The sequence below is a fragment of the Elephas maximus genome, chromosome 4 (genome assembly GCF_024166365.1).
Source record: "Elephas maximus indicus isolate mEleMax1 chromosome 4, mEleMax1 primary haplotype, whole genome shotgun sequence".
Taxonomy (NCBI): Eukaryota; Metazoa; Chordata; class Mammalia; order Proboscidea; family Elephantidae; genus Elephas; species Elephas maximus.
The window spans coordinates 167870936-167889629 of record NC_064822.1 but is presented as its reverse complement, the minus strand read 5'-3'; the positions used below and the strand labels follow the sequence as shown (position 1 = coordinate 167889629).

The following is an 18694-nucleotide window of genomic DNA, read 5'->3' as shown; positions in this document are numbered from 1 at the left end:
GGTGGAGTTGCCACTGAGATGGAAGAGGAGAATGGCGTGCCTAAAGCTGAGAGGCCTCCACTCAGAAGCTGGAGAGTGTGGCCAATACCTACAGTCTGGAGGGCGGGGCCATTGTGTAAATTGTTTCAGAGAACAGAGAATTATTTTCAAAGCTTTGAGAGCTAATGTAATGTGTTCTGCTGACTTGCTTGATTCCTGTTATCCCTTCTTTCCCTCCAGTTTCTCCCATTTGTAATGGAAATGTCTACCTTGTGCCTGTTCTACCATTGTACCTTTGGAAGCAAATAACCTGTATTTTATATTTCACAGATGAAGAGGAATTTTTGGATTTTGGACTTAGAGTTAAGACTTGCTATGATATGATGGGGTGAATATGTTTTGCCTGTTGCAAGGATTGGATCTTTTGGGGGCGAAAGTGTGGAGTGTCATGGACTGAATTATATTCCCCGAAAAATGTGTGTATCAATTTGGCTGGGCCATGATTCCTGGTATTGTGCCATTTTCCTATATGTTGTAAATCCTGCCTCAATGATGTTAACGAGGGAAGATGGGCAGCAGTTGTGGTTTTGAGGCAGGACTCAGTCTACAAGATTGGATTGTGTCTTGAGGCAATCTCTTGAGATATAAAAGAAAGAAGCGAGCAGAGAGACAGGGGACCTCATACCATCAAGAAAGCAGTGCCGGGAGCAGAGCACATCCTTTGGACATGGGGTTCCTGTGCAGAGAAGCTCCTAGTCTAGGGGACAATTGATGAGAAGGCCGACAGAGAGAGAAAGCCTTTCCCTGGAGCTAACACCCTGAATTTGGACTTTCAACCTACTTTAAAAAAAAAAAAAAAAAATTTTTTTTTTTTTTTTTTACTGTGAGAAAATTAACTTCTCTTTGTTAAAGCCATCTACTTGTGGTATTTCTGTTATAGCAGCACTAGATGACTAAGACAGTGTGTAATAGAAATTTACCAAAGCACCAGTTCTCATTACACCAATTAGGTCCTGCAGATAAGATGCAAGAACTCGAAATCATGCTGGTGGAAGACAAGGCAGAAATTCCATGGAGGTCCCATAGCAATCCTTGCTGACCTCTTACTGCTTCTAATTTGGTTGAATTCAGCCTCACTCTCCCTCCCTCCCTCCAACTCACCTTTTACTGGTCCGGTTCCGGCCTCCTTCTCTTTTTTTGGTTCTGTGTGGAAAGTACAAGTACATTTTTGAAAGTGTCTTAAAGCATTTTATTATGCAGTGAGCAGTTGTGGGGAGCAGAGATGGAGGAAATTAATGACAACAAATCATATATGATGCTACATACTCAGTTACTATGCTGTTTCTGAAATATGAATTTTAGAATCCTAACTTAGAGCCATATCAAACTTTTAAAAAAGCAATTAATAAATATGATCATTTTGGAAAAAGTAGTATACATAGAAACATGCAATACAGACTTTACTGAAATACACTTAGGTATAGTGGAACCATGTTATAAACTGCTGAAGTGGAATTCAGTATAAAATCTGGGTCACTTCATTTTAAATCCCTACAAGGGACTTTCTAAGGAAGTTCCACCTATGTAGTGGTTCCCATAGTTTGCACTTCTAAATAATATTATAGTAAGGAGCTAGGGTATAAAATATGTAACTGTACAGTATATACAGTTTCAAAGAAAATGTTTTGGTGTATTATATATTAATTTTCTAGGCTGGGTTGCCTTAAAATAAAGAAAACAAAAATCCTCACAGCTGGACCAATAAGCAACATCATGATAAGCAGAGGAAATGTTGATGTTGTCCAGGATTTCATTTTACTTGGATCCACAATCAATGCCCATGAAAGCAGCAGTCAAGAAATCAAAAGACTCGAAGGAAGAGTGTTGACATGTCGTGGGGTTGTTAACCAATGTCATAGAATAATGTGTGGACTGACTGTTTAATGAGAAACTAGTTTGTTATGTAAACCTTCATCTAAAGTACAATAAAAAATTAAAAAAAAAAAAAGACATTGCATTGGGCAAATATTCTGCAAAAGATCTCTTTAAAGTGTTAAAAAGCAAAAATGTCACCTTGAGGACTAAAGTGCACCTAACCCGAGCCATGGTATTTTCAATTGCCTCATATGCATGTGAAAGTTAGACAATGAGTAAGGAAGATTGAAGAAGAATTGATGCCTTTGAATTATCGTGCTGGTGAAGAATATTGAATATACCATGGACTGCCAGAAGAAGGAACAAATCTGTCTTGGAGGAAGTACAGCTAGAATGCTCCTTAGAAGTGAGGATGACCAGGCTTTGTCTCACATACTTTGGACATATTATCAGGAGGGACCATCCCTGGGAAAGGACATCATGCTTGGTAAAGTACAGGGTTAGCAAAAAAGAGGAAGACCTTCAATGAGATGGACTGACACAGCGGCTCCAACAATGGGCTCAAAAATAGAAATAATTGTGAGGATGGCCCAGGACCAGGCAGCGGTGTGTTCTGTTGTACATAGGGTTGCTATGAGTCAGAAGTGACTCGATGGTTGGGTTCAGTAGTAATAAATGAAATATGAGAAAATAAGATCAGATTTTATCAAACAAGCTTATCTAATTTACAGTTTTCCCTGTTCAGAATTATATTACTCTAGACATCTGTAAATGGTGTTTGGCTTGTGGTATATGTAAGAAAAAATGGATTTAATTCTGAATTCTTGTATTGTTTCTTTTTTTTTGACTGATGAATAGATCTGAATCTTAGTTACATAAGAAGTACAATTTTAGCAGAGCTTAGAAAGGAGACTTATTTTAACAATAAACCAAAATCAACCCAGTTGCTGTTGAGTGGCTTCTGACTCATGGCGACCCCACGTGTTTCAGAGTAGAAATTATATTCCATAGAGTTTCCAATGACTGTAGGTGGTCAATATTGTGCAATGAATATGAAATACGGCATAATAAAGGAAACTTTATAGTGGTCCAGCGATAGCAACTGGTCCAAAGAACGGAAGGCAAAGTTTTTGCCTGTAACAGTCTGTAGGTCCTCAGTGTACTCAATTTTGGCAAAAATAAATCTGTATGCACAAAGAAAAAACATACCAAGGAAGAAGAAGATCCTCAGAAGAATGTCACACATCTACACTGGTTTTAAGATCTGACCTAAGGAAAACTAAACTTGAGCTGCCATTTAAACTCAGACGGCACTGAACCTGTTTCATTCATTCTGACACATAGCAATGTTCTTCTACACTATTTAAGGTTTTGGAGTGTGTGAATCTAGTATCATTAACTGACAAAGGGGCTTCTATCAGTAGTTAGATTTTTAAAATTGCCATCCTAAAGAATGATCTCCAGAGTGGAAGAGATTTAGAATCCCCTAATTTTGCCCTAGCCCCCTAATCTTTTTTCCTGCTAAAAAAAAAAAAAATGACCAGAAACAGAGACCTTATTCAACCCCTGCTTTCTTTCACACAGGCTACTCCAGCCTGCAGTGACCTCCCACCCTCTGACTTCATACCACATTGTCAATGAAAGCAACCAGCATTGAATCACACACAGCCTTGAGAGGGTTCATAGAGTATTGCCTAACATTTTAATGCAGTGACTGCATTAAAAAAAAATTTTTTCCCCAGGCTGTGTTTTATTTTCTACTTGGCTGTAGGCAAACTGAGAACAGGGAAAGTGTTTTTATTTAGAGTCCCCAACTATACCTCGTAAAGTATGTTTGTCTGTGTCTTAACTGTCATTAAGCTTATCTGTCTACCTGATGGTAGATAGCTGTGTATCCTTCTGAAGGGTTAGAACAGGGTTGTGTGCATGGTAAACTCACTGAATAATTCTTGAAGAGACACCAGTTTCTCATCCTGATCAAGGAGGAAGAATGAAGAGAAGGGGTGCTTTGGTGTCTTCATGGGAAAATACACATGATTTTGGTTGCTTCCCTCTTAGGGGCCATTTGGCTGGGGCAGGCAGATGATTCTGAAGGGCCAAGTGAAGTTTAACAGTTCCCTTGCACTTGTCATTCTTCCAATCCTGTTCTCTCCCTTAGGTCTGTGTGGATGTAAAAGCAGACTTCACCTACTATGTGTCCTTAGGTACTTGCCTCTACTTGCTAAGGATTTCACTGAATCTCTTCTTTCCTAGTTTTTTGGCTGTTGCCATCTGGTGGACAATGGGGTACCAAAGACTCAAGAAACTATTCCCAATGCTGAACCTCAGAGATCATCAAAACTTCCTAGAAACTCCCTAAAGAGTTTCCCGGATGTGTTTGATGGGACAGAGTATGAGTCAGAGAGGGACTGACCTTCCAGGACTGAGGTGGGACTTGCTCCCCATTCTCACAAGAAAGACATGGGCTTTGTTTGCCCTTCGCTATATGTGAAAAAGCCTTGCAAATCTTTCAGCCTCCTGGAGGCTCAGCCTTCACAACTGTAAAACACGGGTATAACAACAACTTTCTGTATAACTTGAAGGGTTTTATAAGACTTAATCACATAGTTTTCACATATAAAGTGTCATCCAAATGAGATCACCTGAAAGAGTTATATAAACACAATGCATTATTATTATTATAAACCTACTCACAACTATCATCATTCAACTTCTCCTCTCAGTAGGAGTTGGCTTAAAGCTTCAGTGGAAGCCAAGTAATGCTGGGATGGATGCTTTGTATTTGCAGCCCAAACATGTGAGGCAGTGTCTTTACTTACGTTCTGGGGGCAGGGCTGGGGCTGGCACTTCATTTTCTAGAAACGAAAAATGAAATGGAATTGTTAGGCTCACTTATCACAGAAAAAAGTTACTTTCCACAGCCCCAAGCAGCTCTCAACCTCAGGTTCTCATTTTACCCGTGTCTACTCCCCCAATTTTTTTTTTTTTTTACCCCCAAGGGCACTAGAGCAGGAAAAGAACCAACCACGTGGCATCAAGAGGCTCAAGATAAACTGCGGTGAGGACCTAAATGGCATTATACAGATTTCTAGGAAGTGATATAGTGATGGAAAAAGCTTGGGTAAAATGAGGATCCAATCCTGTTCTTGCCACTTAGTTATCTCCTTAGGCAGCAGCAGGACATTTAATGGCGCTGAGCCTGTTTATGGAAAGCCTGGTGGCGTAGTGGTTAAGTGCTACAGCTGCTAACCAAAGGGTTGGCAGTTCGAATCCACCAGGCACTCCTTGGAAACCCTATGGGGCAGTTCTACTCTGTCCTATAGGGTCGCTATGAGTCGGAATCGACTCGGCGACACTGGGTTTGGTTTGTTGGTTTTGGAGCCTGTTTCCCTCCTCAGGAAAATGATCCAATGTCATCTACCTGTATTTATCAGGTTAGGGTGAGAATGCAATGAGACACGGTTAAAACACATTCCGTGGAGTCTAGGGTGGGATTATTGTTCAGCGAATGAACCCTCCTACTCTAGAGAGCAAAGAGTCTGCAGGGTCTCCGCATTGCCCTACCCTCATAAGAGGTGCTTTCACAGTGCTAATGAGTCCAGTGTCTTCTGGCTTTGTGGTGCTTTATTATAAGGCAAGCTGCTGTTCACTGGGAAATAGAATCAACCCCCTCTCATAGTCCTAAAGTGCATATGCCTGGAATAGATGTCCGCCTAAACTTATCCAAAATTTTCAAAGCTTTGGTTTCATGGCTTTATTGAATTTCAGTGTAATTCTAATGATGCGTACCTGACTTTGGATGTGCAGTACTCTAGAATAGTGTGGCTGTGACGTCTGTTAAAGAAAATACACATCTTTCCAAGTAGCTAATAGCATACTCATGACCAAAGAGCATAGGATTTGCCCACATAGTTCCGAGTGAATCCCTATCGATGCCAAGACAGGAACTGGTGACTTGTGCACCAGCTGGAGTCCCAGAGTGGTACAAATGGTTAATGTACTCCGCTGTTAACTGAAAAGTTGGAGGTTGGAGTCCACCCAGAGGCACCTTGGAAGAAAGGCCTAGCAATCTACTTCCAAAAAATCAGCCATTGAAAACTTTATGGAGCACAGTTCTGCTCTAACACACATGGGATCGCCATGAGTCGGCGTCTACTTGATGGTAACTGGTGGTGTACCAGATACTTCTACTCCAGGGCACGAAGAGGCAGTTAATGAAAGAGATTGACTTTAAAAGTATTTTCCACTTGATCATTAAATAAAATATCAAAGACATGGAAGTTTTGTATTACTGGCACATTGTGGGATCCTTATCTTTGTTACTATTTAGGATTTTCCACATTTCTTCCACAGGTGACTGTTTCCAAGTGGGAAGGACAATGCCTTACCACAAGCAGTTTAGCTGAAGAGTCATTACTACATCTAGGCTCCATGGCCTATTTGAGTCTGACGAGAATTCATCCCTGGTCTTACTTCCAAAATATACAAAAATTACACCACAATAGAAAATAAGAAATGAGTGAGGCAGAGCTCAGCATGTATCTATGCCTTTTCCTATCACTCATTTTATTTTTTTAATGCCAGGTATAAACTCCAAGTTGTTTAAAAAGAAAAAAAAAAAAACATTTCATGCAGATCACCATAGATAAGTATATAGTTTTTAAGTAAGGAAGAAAAACAGCATTACAGACAGGCAGAAGGGAGCCTGGCGGGGACTGCTGTAATTCGCAGACACAGTGAAAGCACAGCTACCCCTTAGATGGCATCGACAGAGATGTTTTTGTGTCTTCGCCACGTTATGAAGAGGATCATTGGTGCTGGTGTCCATCAGAAGATGAAACTTACAGTCGACGCACTTTATTTTCAGAGGTCTGGACGCAGTAATGGAAATCTCTTGGCTTTGGGTGAGGTGTTGCATTGCAGCACATGGATATCAGAATACTGCGAGCCAGAAGTCGGTTTCTTTGACACATTACTTTTGAACTGGGCCATTGTCATGAGATGCCTGAGAGTCTGTGACTGAGGGTCTCTGTCTAGCTATCTCTATGGACAAGTTTCTCTGCCTTCTGGTTTTACTTTCCAGAGCTGTAGAAATTATTTATCTCACAACTGTGTTTCATCCATCATTCTATCTGAGAGGGTCCCTGTTACTTACTTGGTTATGTCTACATATTTCAGGTTGGAGTACTTGATGGTGCAAAGGGCTAATGCACTTGGCTGCTAACCGAAAAGGTTGGAGGTTCCAGTCCAACTATAGGTACCTTGGAAGAAAGCCCTGATGATCTACTTCTGAAAAATCAGCTACTGAAAATGCTATGGAGCACAGTAGTCCCTAACACCTATGGGGTCTCCATGAGTCGGAATTCACTCCACGCCAACTGTTTGGTCCACTCTTCAGGTTAGCAGTCAAAGTCATGGTTGGTGGGCATTGCCTTTCCCTCTCCTCTTGTTATGCCCCAGTGGACCCTCTGTTCTAAAGCTTGTTTCTCTGTTCACCTTCTGACCTTTCTGCCACGGAGAAGAGCAATGTTCTTCTCCCTAATAGAATCTCTTGCTTTTTTTTTTTGTAGGTGATTCAGACCTGGGTTTGAGTCCTGACTCTACACCTTATCAGTTGTGTAATCTTGGGCAGTACCGTAATCTATATCAGCCTCGATTTTCTCATCTGTGAAATAGAAATAATTTTTAGAAAAATGCTGTCCTAGGGTGCTAACTTTATGTGAAATGCACAGCACAGTTCCTGGCATGAGGCCAGCGAACTTTAATAACCGCTATAACTATTACCATTGTTGTCCTTTGACCATCTTTTTCCTGGTATTTCATTTTATTGCTGAAAACACATGGGATGCATGTTGAATTGATTAAAAAAAGCATTAAGAAGGACTTCGTTGGTGATTGTTAATGAACTACAAATTGCCTGCAGTTTCTCATCGTTTGTAAACAAAGGCCCATTTTACAAGGGTACCTGTGGTTGCTTAAAATCCTATTTTGGAAGCAAGGCCAAGAGTGAATTCTAGCCAAATAAAAGAGAATCATCTTGAAAGCTTGTACATCTGTAAATGTGCCCTGAATGAGAATTCATCATTTCCATTGTGTCTGTAGTCCCAATGTTCTATGCAATAGGCACAGAATCTCACCAAAAGAACTTAAAGGGCTTAATTCAGCTTCAAACAAACCCACAGAATGTTGGTCTTCAACAGCCAACTGCATCAGATGGTCAGAACTACAGGACAATTATAGGTCATTAACGCTGGTATATTTTTAGGATGGTTGCAGGAAATGGATACAGGGAAATGCATGCTTGTCCAGAAACTCCATTACTAAGAGACAGTGAAGGAATAAATAAATGATAACAACCATGTATTGGCACCAACTGCATGCCAGGACTTCTTGTTGTTAGCTGCTGTTGAGTTGGCTCCGACTCATGGTGACCTCACTCCAGGACCTAGTATACATTAATTCTAGTACTCCTTACAACTCTATGAAGTCAGCACCATAATTATCCCTATTTTGCAGTTGGGAACTGAAGCCCTAAAAGGTCCCACAGCCCATAATGGGTGGGGCCAGGCTCTGCCTGACTCAAAGCCCGGGATGTATGACCCTTCTCACCTCTCACAGCAACTGAGGCAAAAGAAGTGGGCTGGTTGACTTTTCAGAGATGTTACTGCATTTTTCACACTGAATTGATTGGTCTTATTCTCAAAGACATATAGCTTCATATGGATGTTGCCCTGTCTATAGGAGTGGGTGTACCTCAGTTTACTCATCTATGAAATGGAGATAACAGTGCCTACCTCAGGAGCTGTTGGCAGGAATGAATAAGTTAACAAGGGCTGGGAAATGGTAAACACTATGTACATCTCACGTGTTTGTGGTTGTTATCATGATTATCATAATTTTTCTCCTGACACTCCTGTGACAATGGCACTTATATCTTTCCACAGGGCTGCCTGCTAAGTTATTTGTCTTATTTCTAGAACCATAGGCTGCATTTGAACATATTTAGAATTTGGGTGGGAACTGAGGAAAGCATCTGGAGACTGGAGAGAGGAGACAGGCTACTCATACCCCTCCTTTAAGAGGTAATAGCAATTGATTTCAATAAAATGCATATAGCATTATAAGGTTTGTACAATGTAGATAGATAGGTAGATAAGTTGATAAGTAATGAACTTATGGCGGGATGGAAAGAATATGAGAAAATGAACTTCCAGCAGTTTCAGGCCATTTGAAACAAAGACTTCTAGGCAAGATGGGGAAGCAGGAGTGATTAAGGCCAAGCAGAATATGACGTAGATGGAAAACCAGCCATCACAGGGTGAGTCTCAGGAAATGCTCATGCATCTTTCTTTAACTCATACCTTGGTCTCTGACTAGGTTCTTCCATGCCCAACTTTGCTCACTCCTTTAGGAAATATTGGCATTTCCTCAAAAACTCAGTGGTACCTCTATAACAGTAATTCACTGACAGCAATTCCCACAATGCCACTGAACAGGGATCATATCCAGGTGAGCTCCCATTATGAATTTAACAAGGGGGTGGGGTTATAAAAGTGGCTAAGACAAGAGCCTTGTGTTTAAGAAGCTCATGGGTAAATGGACTGCCCTATCCTATAACAGCTTAGTCACTGAACCAGGTTCCTCTGCTCTCTCAAAAGTTCAAGATTCACTACCTCTGTGGACCCTCTAAATGTTTCTCAAAATCCAATGTGTGTGTGAATTATCTAGGGATCTGGTTAAACTGGAGAATCTGACCCTGGAGGTCTAGGCTGGGGACTGGGGATGCAAGATTCTGCATCTCTAACAGGCTCCCAGGTGACACGGATGCTGCTGGTCCACCAACCACAGTTTGAGTAACAGACTTAGACCATGCCCTAAATTATCACTGGTTCTTCTCCCATTTCAAAGGTGGTTGCGAATGCTAAAAGGTTTACAGTAGATGAAGACTGTTCTCTCTTTGATCACAAGCTTCTTAAGGACAAGACCCCTTTTTCCTCCTCCATTGAAGATTCCACACAGCAGGTGCTCCATAAATATAGTTGACTGGCAGCCGGTTCTTACCCGCACAAAAGCCCCTTCTCCTGGTTGCCAAGAAATCAAGAGCTGTCCCCTGGCACTGCATGGGCAGCTCTCTTGGTCTGTGTTACCCACAGGGAACGCTATGTCTTCCACTAGTGACCCTCCCGCTGGCTGAATGCTCTGAGGCTTCTGCCCAAACTCCATCACTTAGATCTCTTCTTACTGTCAACACTTGTCTTCCGTTTCTTAGCAAAAGCAAGAGAGCAATTAGGGCTAGGGTTTTGGCTCTCAGTAACGATATATTCCTTGCCTTTCTAAGGAATCCCACCCACACCCCCCGCCTGCTTTTAAAAATCTGGAGTGGAAAAGGAGAGAAGCAACTCAAGTCAAGGTACCTGTCTCACCACTTCCTCAGCAAATAACAACCTTCGTTCACCTATCCAGACTGTTGTTAACTGTAAGAGTCTTGTTATTATTGTCAGGAGGCAGCTGCCCTTGGTAAGGTCCCTAAATCTTAAGCAAACAAATGGGTATTTATTGAGGTAAAGTCTTGCTATACTTTTACTTATTTAAAGGACAAATACTGTATGATCCCACTTATATGAAATACCTGGAATAGGCAAATGTATAGAGACTGAGGTCTATTAGTGGTTACCAGGAGTGCGAGGGATGGGGAAAGAGAGAGTCACTGCTTAGGGGGCACTGAGTTTTTGATAAGAGTGATGGCAAAATCTGGAAATGGATAGTGGTGATAGTTGTACATGACAAATGTAATTATTGCCATTGAATTGCACAGTAAAAAATGTTGGAATGGCAAATGTTTTATTATATATAATTCTATATACCAAACCAAACCAAAATCTTTGCCATTGAGTCGATTCTGACTCATAGCGACCCTATAGGACAGAGTAGAACAATTCCAGTAGAATAGGGTTTCCAAGGAGCAGCTGGTGGATTTGAACTACTGACATTTTGGTTAGCACCTGTGCTTTTAACCAGTGTTCCGCCAGGGCTCCAATGGTATATATACTTACCACACACACACACACACACACACACACACACATATATACACAAAAGCCATGGGGAATCCTGTGGGACTCTTCTGCCAGGTGAATAAAGGTGGCTTTTAGTTCTCTTCCTCAACCTCTAGATTTGCCTGGGTTGCACAATGGTTAAACATTCACCTAGCTAGCCTAAAGGCTGACAGCTCAAACGTACCCAGAAGTGCTTCAGAAGACAGGCCTGTCGATCTGTCAATCTGCTTCTGAAAGGTCACAGCCTTGAAAACCCTATGGAACGGTTCTACTCTGCACACGTGGAGTCACCATGAGTTCAGAATCGACTCGATAGCAATTAACAACAATGACAATCTCGACCCCTCTCGTCTCTGCTACAAGACATACCAGAAGGATGCCCTAAAGAAGCAGGAATTTGTGTTGCCATTCTTAAACTTTTTTGAATAAAAAGAAGAATTTAGACACTCTTTGAGAAAATAAGCCCAAGAAAATATTTCCACAGGTAGAATAAAAATTAACTGAATTCTGAACCAGTGGCTAACACTAGCTCCTTCCTCCTTAGGCAAGGACGGGTTCTCTTTGATCTTGTCCAATTACAGATATAGACTTTCTCTCCTTCTGCAACACTGAGACGCTTTCAAAGGGTTCGGTCTATTTATGGTAGATTTTTCCTATGACCACCTACTGTAAGCAGCACAGGTATGCCACCAATGGCACGCCTGCACAGCGTGTGCCAGGGCATCCTAACTGACGGGCACTGGTGGCAGCTAGGAAATAGACAGCCTTTGAGCTACTGCTGCCGCTGAAAGACTTAGAACCCAGTAAACGCCATAAAAGGTTTGGCTCTCTCCAGTGGAGTCCATTTCTATTTTCAGTGATCAAGGGTTTCATGATTAGCAACTTGGAGGGAAATTTTTTTTTTTTTTTTAAAGAAACATTAACCTGCCTCTCTTGCTGCTTCTGTATGTACAGTGAAACCTGTGAGAGCTGGAGCTCGATGGGACTGCCTTGTTTTTCCCGTTCTCACAAGTTCTCTGCCTTTGACAGGGTCCAGTCTTACCACTTTTCTATTGCTCTCTATAAGTGGAAAATATTTGAGTTTCCCTTCTCTGACAGGTTTTACTGTATCTGTACACTAAAAATGATGTAAACCACCCAGCTCTCTTCTTCCCATGGGCTGACCGTCTCAAATGGTACATTGTTCGACCTACTCAAAATAAAACATTTCTTGGGCCCTCAGGTACAATTTAATTTATGGAAAGCATATAATTAGATTAAACAAATATATTATATAGGCATCGAAAAGACAGGAAGAACATAATTACAGTTGCCATCATTGAGTGGTAGGATTATAGGTTTTTTTGTGTGTGGATTTTTGTCAAAATTTTTTTTTTATTTGAAAAAGAAATGTTCTAAAACCATCCTTTGGTAATTTGGGGTATAGGAGAAAATTACATTACTCTTAATTATTATTTGTATTCTCAGAGTCAGATTCTAGGCTTGAAATAAAATACGTGAATGCTTTATGTATTGGAAATGTCATGATGATTAAGGCTGTACCTGACCAGCTCCTGTTTTGTCATTTTTAGTGCTATAACATAGGTCCCTAGGTGGCTAAAATGGTTTGCACTCAACTACTAACTTAAGAGTTGGCGGTTCAAACCCACCCAGCAGTGCCATGGAAGAAAGGCCAGTGATCTGCTTCCATAAAGATTGTGGTGTTGTTGTTTGGTGCTGTTGAGTCAATTTGAACTCACAGCAACCCCATGTGACTGAGTAGAAGTGCCTCATAGGGTTTTCTTGGCTGTAATCTTTTCGGGAGCAGATCACCAGGCCTTTCTCTCACAGAACCGTTGGGTGAGTTTGAATTGCCAGCTTTTCAGTTAAAAGCCAAGCACTTAACCGTTCCGCCACCAGGGCTCCTTTCCATAAAGATTACAGTTAAGAAAACCCTATGGAGCAGTTCTACTCTGTAAATCATGGGATCTCCATGAGTTAGAATCAACTTGATAACAATGGTTCGGTTTGGTTTTTGGTTGGATACCATAGAAAATTATCTTCCTTTTCAGATTACATTTGTAATAAATACCATCAGGTGTATCCTCTGTTGATAGTGGGGTCTGACACTGTGTACGTACTCCAGCCTGGACCTCAAATGCCTCTCCCAGTGGCATGATGAAAACTATTTTAGTACAAAATCTTGTTTGCATAGGGATGTTCATAACACTTGGCTGTTAATTATTTTAATTGTGTCACCAAAAAAACCTACAAACACAAAAGACAGTGCATTTTTATTGGTCATATCGTTTATTCATAAATGATAAATTAACATTTAATTTAATATTTTCACAGTTATATTCTTATATTTTGTATCTTGGGATTTAAGGAAATTACATATTTTTTAGAGGCAATTTTAAAATTGATTTATAATAGTGGTTCTCAATTTATAAATTGATTTATACTAGAGATTATGGTCTGGGATTGCCAAGAGTCCCTGAGACCCTATTAGGGAGTCCATGAGGCCAAAACTATTTTCATAGTAATACTAAGACATTTTTTTCCTTTTTAACATGGTTCTGCTTTCTACAGCCATTAGAAAGTGTGCTTGTGCATTCTCTTGTTTTAAAATTTTAATTTCTAATACAGTATATATTTTGATAGACATAACCCACATAGACAAATACTCTTCAGGGTCTTCAATAATTAGTAGGAGTGCATGTGGATCTGAGAAGAGACTAAAAAATTTGAGAGCTCCTGGCTTAGAATTTGTTAAAATCTTCTTAAAAATTGTGTGTGTGTCATTTTTTTTTTTCCTAAATAAACTCATGTCTGTCTTGGAAGAAGTACAGCCAGAATGCTCCTTAGAAGCAAGGATGGCGAGACTCCATCTCCCATACTTTTGACACGTGATCAGGAGAGACCAGTCCCTGGAGAAGGACCTCACGCTTGGTAAAGCAGAGGATCAGTAAAAAAGAGGAAGACCCTCGATGAGATGGATTGACACAGTGGCTGCAACAATGGGCTCAAGTGTAACAACATTGTGTGCATAGCACAGGACTGGTCAGTGTTTCATTCTGCTGTACACAGGGTCGTTACGAGTCGGAGCTGACTCGACAGCACCAAACAACAACAACGTGCCATACGCCTCATTTGGCAAAAATATGCAACGTTGATTGATAAAATGAAAGAAGTAGTCAAGATGAAAACCATAAATTGGTTTGAGGGGCATTAACTTGTTCTATGCTCACAATAACAGACGCAAAGGGCAATGTTTTCTACTACCACCTCTTCTATGTAGAACTCAGCTCTCTAGCAACCTCATCATCAAGCTCTGATAACAGACAGAGCCAAGCAAATTAAAAGGGCCTCTGAAGAGAAAATAGATAAGTCTTAAGTTCCAAGCACTAAAGTTCACAGGCTTTACACATCAGAGTCTCCCTTCAACCTTCACTCAGCCCAGGGGTCAGACTAGAGTGAAGCTAGTGACACCACTGGGGCACAACATTTAAGGAGGCACTCACTGTCGGGGGCCGGCCCTGCACTTGCACAACCCTGTGAGATAGTGCCTCTTTAAATGTTGGCCCTAGGCACCTCTCTGGTTTCACCTTAGCCCTGTCCCTGTCAAGCCAAAATAACGACCAGGCCTGGAGTAGATAGGAAACAAGAAAGGAGAGAGAGGGCGGTGGGCAGCTTCAGATAGTGACTGACAAGAGTAACAAAAGAAGACAACAGTCTTCTAGCAAGGGCTGAAACAGGCAAAAAATAAAAAATAAAAATATTATTTTTTTTGCTATGACAAATTGGACAAAATTCAAAATACAAGTCACTAAGAGCCCATTTAACCTAAGAACAAACCATTTCAGGTCTCAGGATATCATGTGGCACAATAACATAACGGTTCTAACTGAAGACAAAGTTAAATTATGTTGACTGTATTTTGCTTACAAAAGCAAGGAATAACATACGGCATTTGAGAGACATTTCCATTCAGACTGATTGCAATAATAAGGTTCAGTGGCTAAAGAACTAAGTTAACCCTTAGCTGTCTGGAAAATCCAGCTATTCAGAATGATTCAATCCATTGAATCCATATTTGCTGACTGTGGCCAAATACTGGCAGGGCCTATGCTCTGTTATATGACTAGATAGTGTCTAATTGTGCAGCCATTATATACATGTTGGATAACTCATTACTCAGCTCAATGGAATCTCCCTGAAGTCACAGAATTTTTTCCCCCTCTCCTAGTCTATTTGTTCTTACGTTCTTCTAATAATGCAAGCTTTCAATGCAAGATGCCACTCCACATAGGAAGAGAATTAAAATATGGTCATTATTACTTAGCAATAAGTCGCATCTCGCTGTTAACAAGGATGAAAACAAGATTTTTTGCTAAGATCTGATCACTCCTCTTATCGCTATCATGTTTTGAATTAGGAAATTCGGGTAAATTTAAATTTCAATTAGATGGGGGTGGTGGTGCAGGAAAAGCGTTACTCAAATTGAAGGAGATTAAAGACTTCCCCCAGGCCAAAGGGAAATTATTGCAAAAGTGATTTTCATTGCGGGCCCCATTAGTCGTGCCTTTCCTGGGGTCTGCTCCTGAGCTGAACTGCAATCCCCTCACTCTTCTCTGTGGTTATAGGATAAGTCTCCTAAAGGTCTTGCCCCAAGCCTGGCTGGGCCTCACACTGGGTGACTTTTTAAAAATAGAGGAAGGAGAGGCCTGATGCCAGGTGGGGGTCATAAAAATAAAATTCCACAGCAGTTAACGCAGCAGCCCTTGAATCTCTCACTGCATCCATATGTGGTCAGGGAGAGTTCTTACGGTTATTGAAGAAAAATTCAGGCCCCAGGGAGACCCCACCTGCCAGATCCCCATGGTGAGAAGAGAAATTTGAATGTCCCACAAACGCAGCCTTGTAACCCTTGGTGGGGGATATAGTTACATGTACAACTGTGTTTTGGTCTCAGTGAGAAAAACCAGGCCCCACATTGGGACAGTGAAGAAACAACCATCATCCTTGCTCGTTTGAAAGCAGAGACCCACCAGTTGGTGAAGAAACAACCATCATCCTTGCCCATTCGAAAGCAGAGACCCACTAGTTGGACATGACACATTTCAGTGGGACTGCAACAGAAGTCCTGGACTATAAAACCTGAAACAAAACCCATTGCTGTGGAGTCAATTCTAACCCATAGCGAACCTGCAGGGCAGAGGAGGACTGCCCCGCAGGGTTTCCAAGGCTGTAATCTTTATGAAAAAGCCCTGGTGCAGTGGTTAAGAGCTTGGCTGCTAACCAAAAAGTTGGCAGTTCGAATTCACCAGCTGCTCCTTGGAAATCCTATGGGGCAGTTCAGAATTGACTTGACGGCAATGAATTTGGTTTGGTTTAATATTTATGGAAGCAGATTGACACAGCTTTCTCCCTTGGAACTGCTGGTGGGTTCGAACTGTGGGCCTTTCAGTTAGCAGCTGAGCTCTCAATCACTGTGCCACCAGGGCTCTGAACGCATTTTAGAGAAAAAATTAGCACATGATTCGATGACTTCATCCCCCCATCTGATGGAATCCAGAACTTTAATCTTGAAATGCATATGAAAGCCAATAAATAATGTGCCCCATGGATGGGAACATCCTGAAATTAGGCTTGTTGCCTACACGTGGCTGTTCAAAACAAGCATATTCTTTGTAAGTTAAAATTGGCCTATCCACACAAAGCAAACTTGGTGCAAAAAGACAGTATCATCACCTCAATTTGTTGGGCCCTGTCCTTGTAAAGGTCCCTGGTAATGCAAATGGTTTGCTCTCAGCCATCAACCAAAAGGTTACCAGTTCAAATCCACCCTGTAGCACCACAGAACAAAGACCTGGCGATCTGCTTCCATAAGATTTACAGCCAAGAAAACCCTGTGGAGCGCAGCTCTACGCTGAAGCACATGGGGTTGCCCTGAGTCAAAATCGACACAATGGCAATGAGTTTGGTTTGATTTTTGGTTCTCATAAAAGGAGTCCCTGGATGGTACAAATGGTTACGTGCTTGGCTACTAACTGAAAGGTTGTCGGTTTGAACCCAACCAGACGTGCTTCAGAAGAAAGGCCTGAAGATCTACTTCCAAAAGGTCACAGCCTTGAAATCCCTAGGGAACGTGGTTCTCCTCTGCAGCACACGGGCTCGCCCTGAGCGGGAATCTACTCAAGATGGCCATGGGTTCGATATTTTTCGTTTGGTCCTTGTAAAAAGCTGTGGGGACAGAAGCCCTCTTCTCTCTGGTTATGAGGTAGCAAATTAAAGTCTTCTTTTTCACTGTTTCATCTTCCTTAACCACAATGCCTCAAATTTTAGGAAACTGCTCTTGAATAAAATAACTGCTAAAACCAAACCCACTGCCATCGAGTCAATTCTCACTCACAGTGACCCTACGGGACAGAGTGGAACTGCCCCATAGGGTTTCCAAGGAGCAGTGGTGGATTCAAACTACCGACTTTGATTAGCAGCTAGGCTCCTAACCACTGCACCACCAGAGTTTTCAAGTAACTGCTACTTCATGACTAAACTAACTCAGAAAAACTGTGATTCAGTAACTGCCTTTCTGTACATTTCCTGAGTTTCCCCAGGCTGCAATACTCTGTACAAACCAAGGATTCCACAAAAGACATCTGCTTCCATCAGAACTGACGTGAAATAAAAACAAAGATAGAGGTCATGGCCACCTTCCCTGAGGTACACATGAAATTAAAATTTTTCAACTCATTTCTGATTGCTTGCAGTTTAATCCTGTTTTTTTGTTTTGTTTTTTCTTTCTTTCTTTTTTTTTTTATCATCTAACATACCCAAGTACGTCTAGAGATGGAGTCTAGAATTACCACAAAAGTAATTGGCTGCCAGGAAGTATTTTGTGTCTCTTAATATAGGTTTCAAAGACTCATTAGGGAGGAGAGTGGATAAAAATAGTAATTATTAAAAATAATTAAAATTCCTTTCAGTGTAGCCACTGAAAAGCCTAAAAATAAAACTGAATTAAGATAATCATAAAAAATTTAAGCAAAAGTAACAAAAATGCTTTCTGGGGCTGTGAAAACAAGAGCAATAGCTTTCTCTCAAGACAACCTTCTCCCACGGCTCTCTAAACTTTAAAACAAGGATGTATTTGTTCATAAAAGTATCACAAAAACATTGTTTCATAGTCACTCAAGTGTTTAAAGGGCTCATTGATTTATTTTTTGTGCCGAAGGTTTTCGTTTTGTTTTTTTTTAAAGTGACTTCAGCCTAGATAGGCGATTCCCAGTGAATTGTGTGCTCAGGAGGAGCCTAAAATAAAGTGTGTAAATGTCATGTGTCATGGCCAAAGTAAAATGAACCATTGAAAGAATAAAGGATTATAAGGGTTTCACTTCTCCCTTTCCTGAAGGCCAGCCAGCAAACCTCACCTCTGCTTTAGATCATTTTCACCAATCTCTTACCCTGGCTGCACTGCTCTTGGAGGGGCCTGAGAACAAGTAGACTTCTTTGGCCTTATTGGAAGAAAAGTAAGAATACAACCTGTTTTCCCAAAGTTTTTTTTTAAAAATTTTTATAGTGGTATATTTAGGATGCTTGAGAGGAAAGAATTGGCCAGCCCTTTATTTATCTTCCTAACAGGTGCAGCATGGACAGTCATAAAAGCAGGCAACTGAAAAGAAGGATTCTGCCAAGTACTAAGCCTCTCTAGTGTGCTTTTGGCCTAGAGTATTCCTTTTCACGACAGATAGCCCAAACCTATCTCATAAATCTCCAGGACAGTGTCATAACATTTTATCAGA

General features: G+C 41.1%; 1 protein-coding gene across 6 annotated transcripts in view; it reads right to left on the bottom strand.

Moving 5' to 3' along the window:
* The window catches only part of MYBPC1 (myosin binding protein C1), a 95756-nt gene that overhangs the window by 71725 nt on the left and 5337 nt on the right, over nucleotides 1-18694 (bottom strand). For 5 of the 6 annotated variants that reach the window (XM_049884171.1, XM_049884174.1, XM_049884172.1 and 2 more), the window contains exons 2-3: nucleotides 4674-4709; nucleotides 1141-1182 (exon numbers count right to left, since the gene is read on the bottom strand). In XM_049884171.1, coding sequence (XP_049740128.1) covers nucleotides 1141-1182; nucleotides 4674-4709 — 78 coding nt within the window. The remainder of the gene's footprint in view (nucleotides 1-1140; nucleotides 1183-4673; nucleotides 4710-18694) is intronic. The other variant, XM_049884176.1, reaches the window with a different exon arrangement.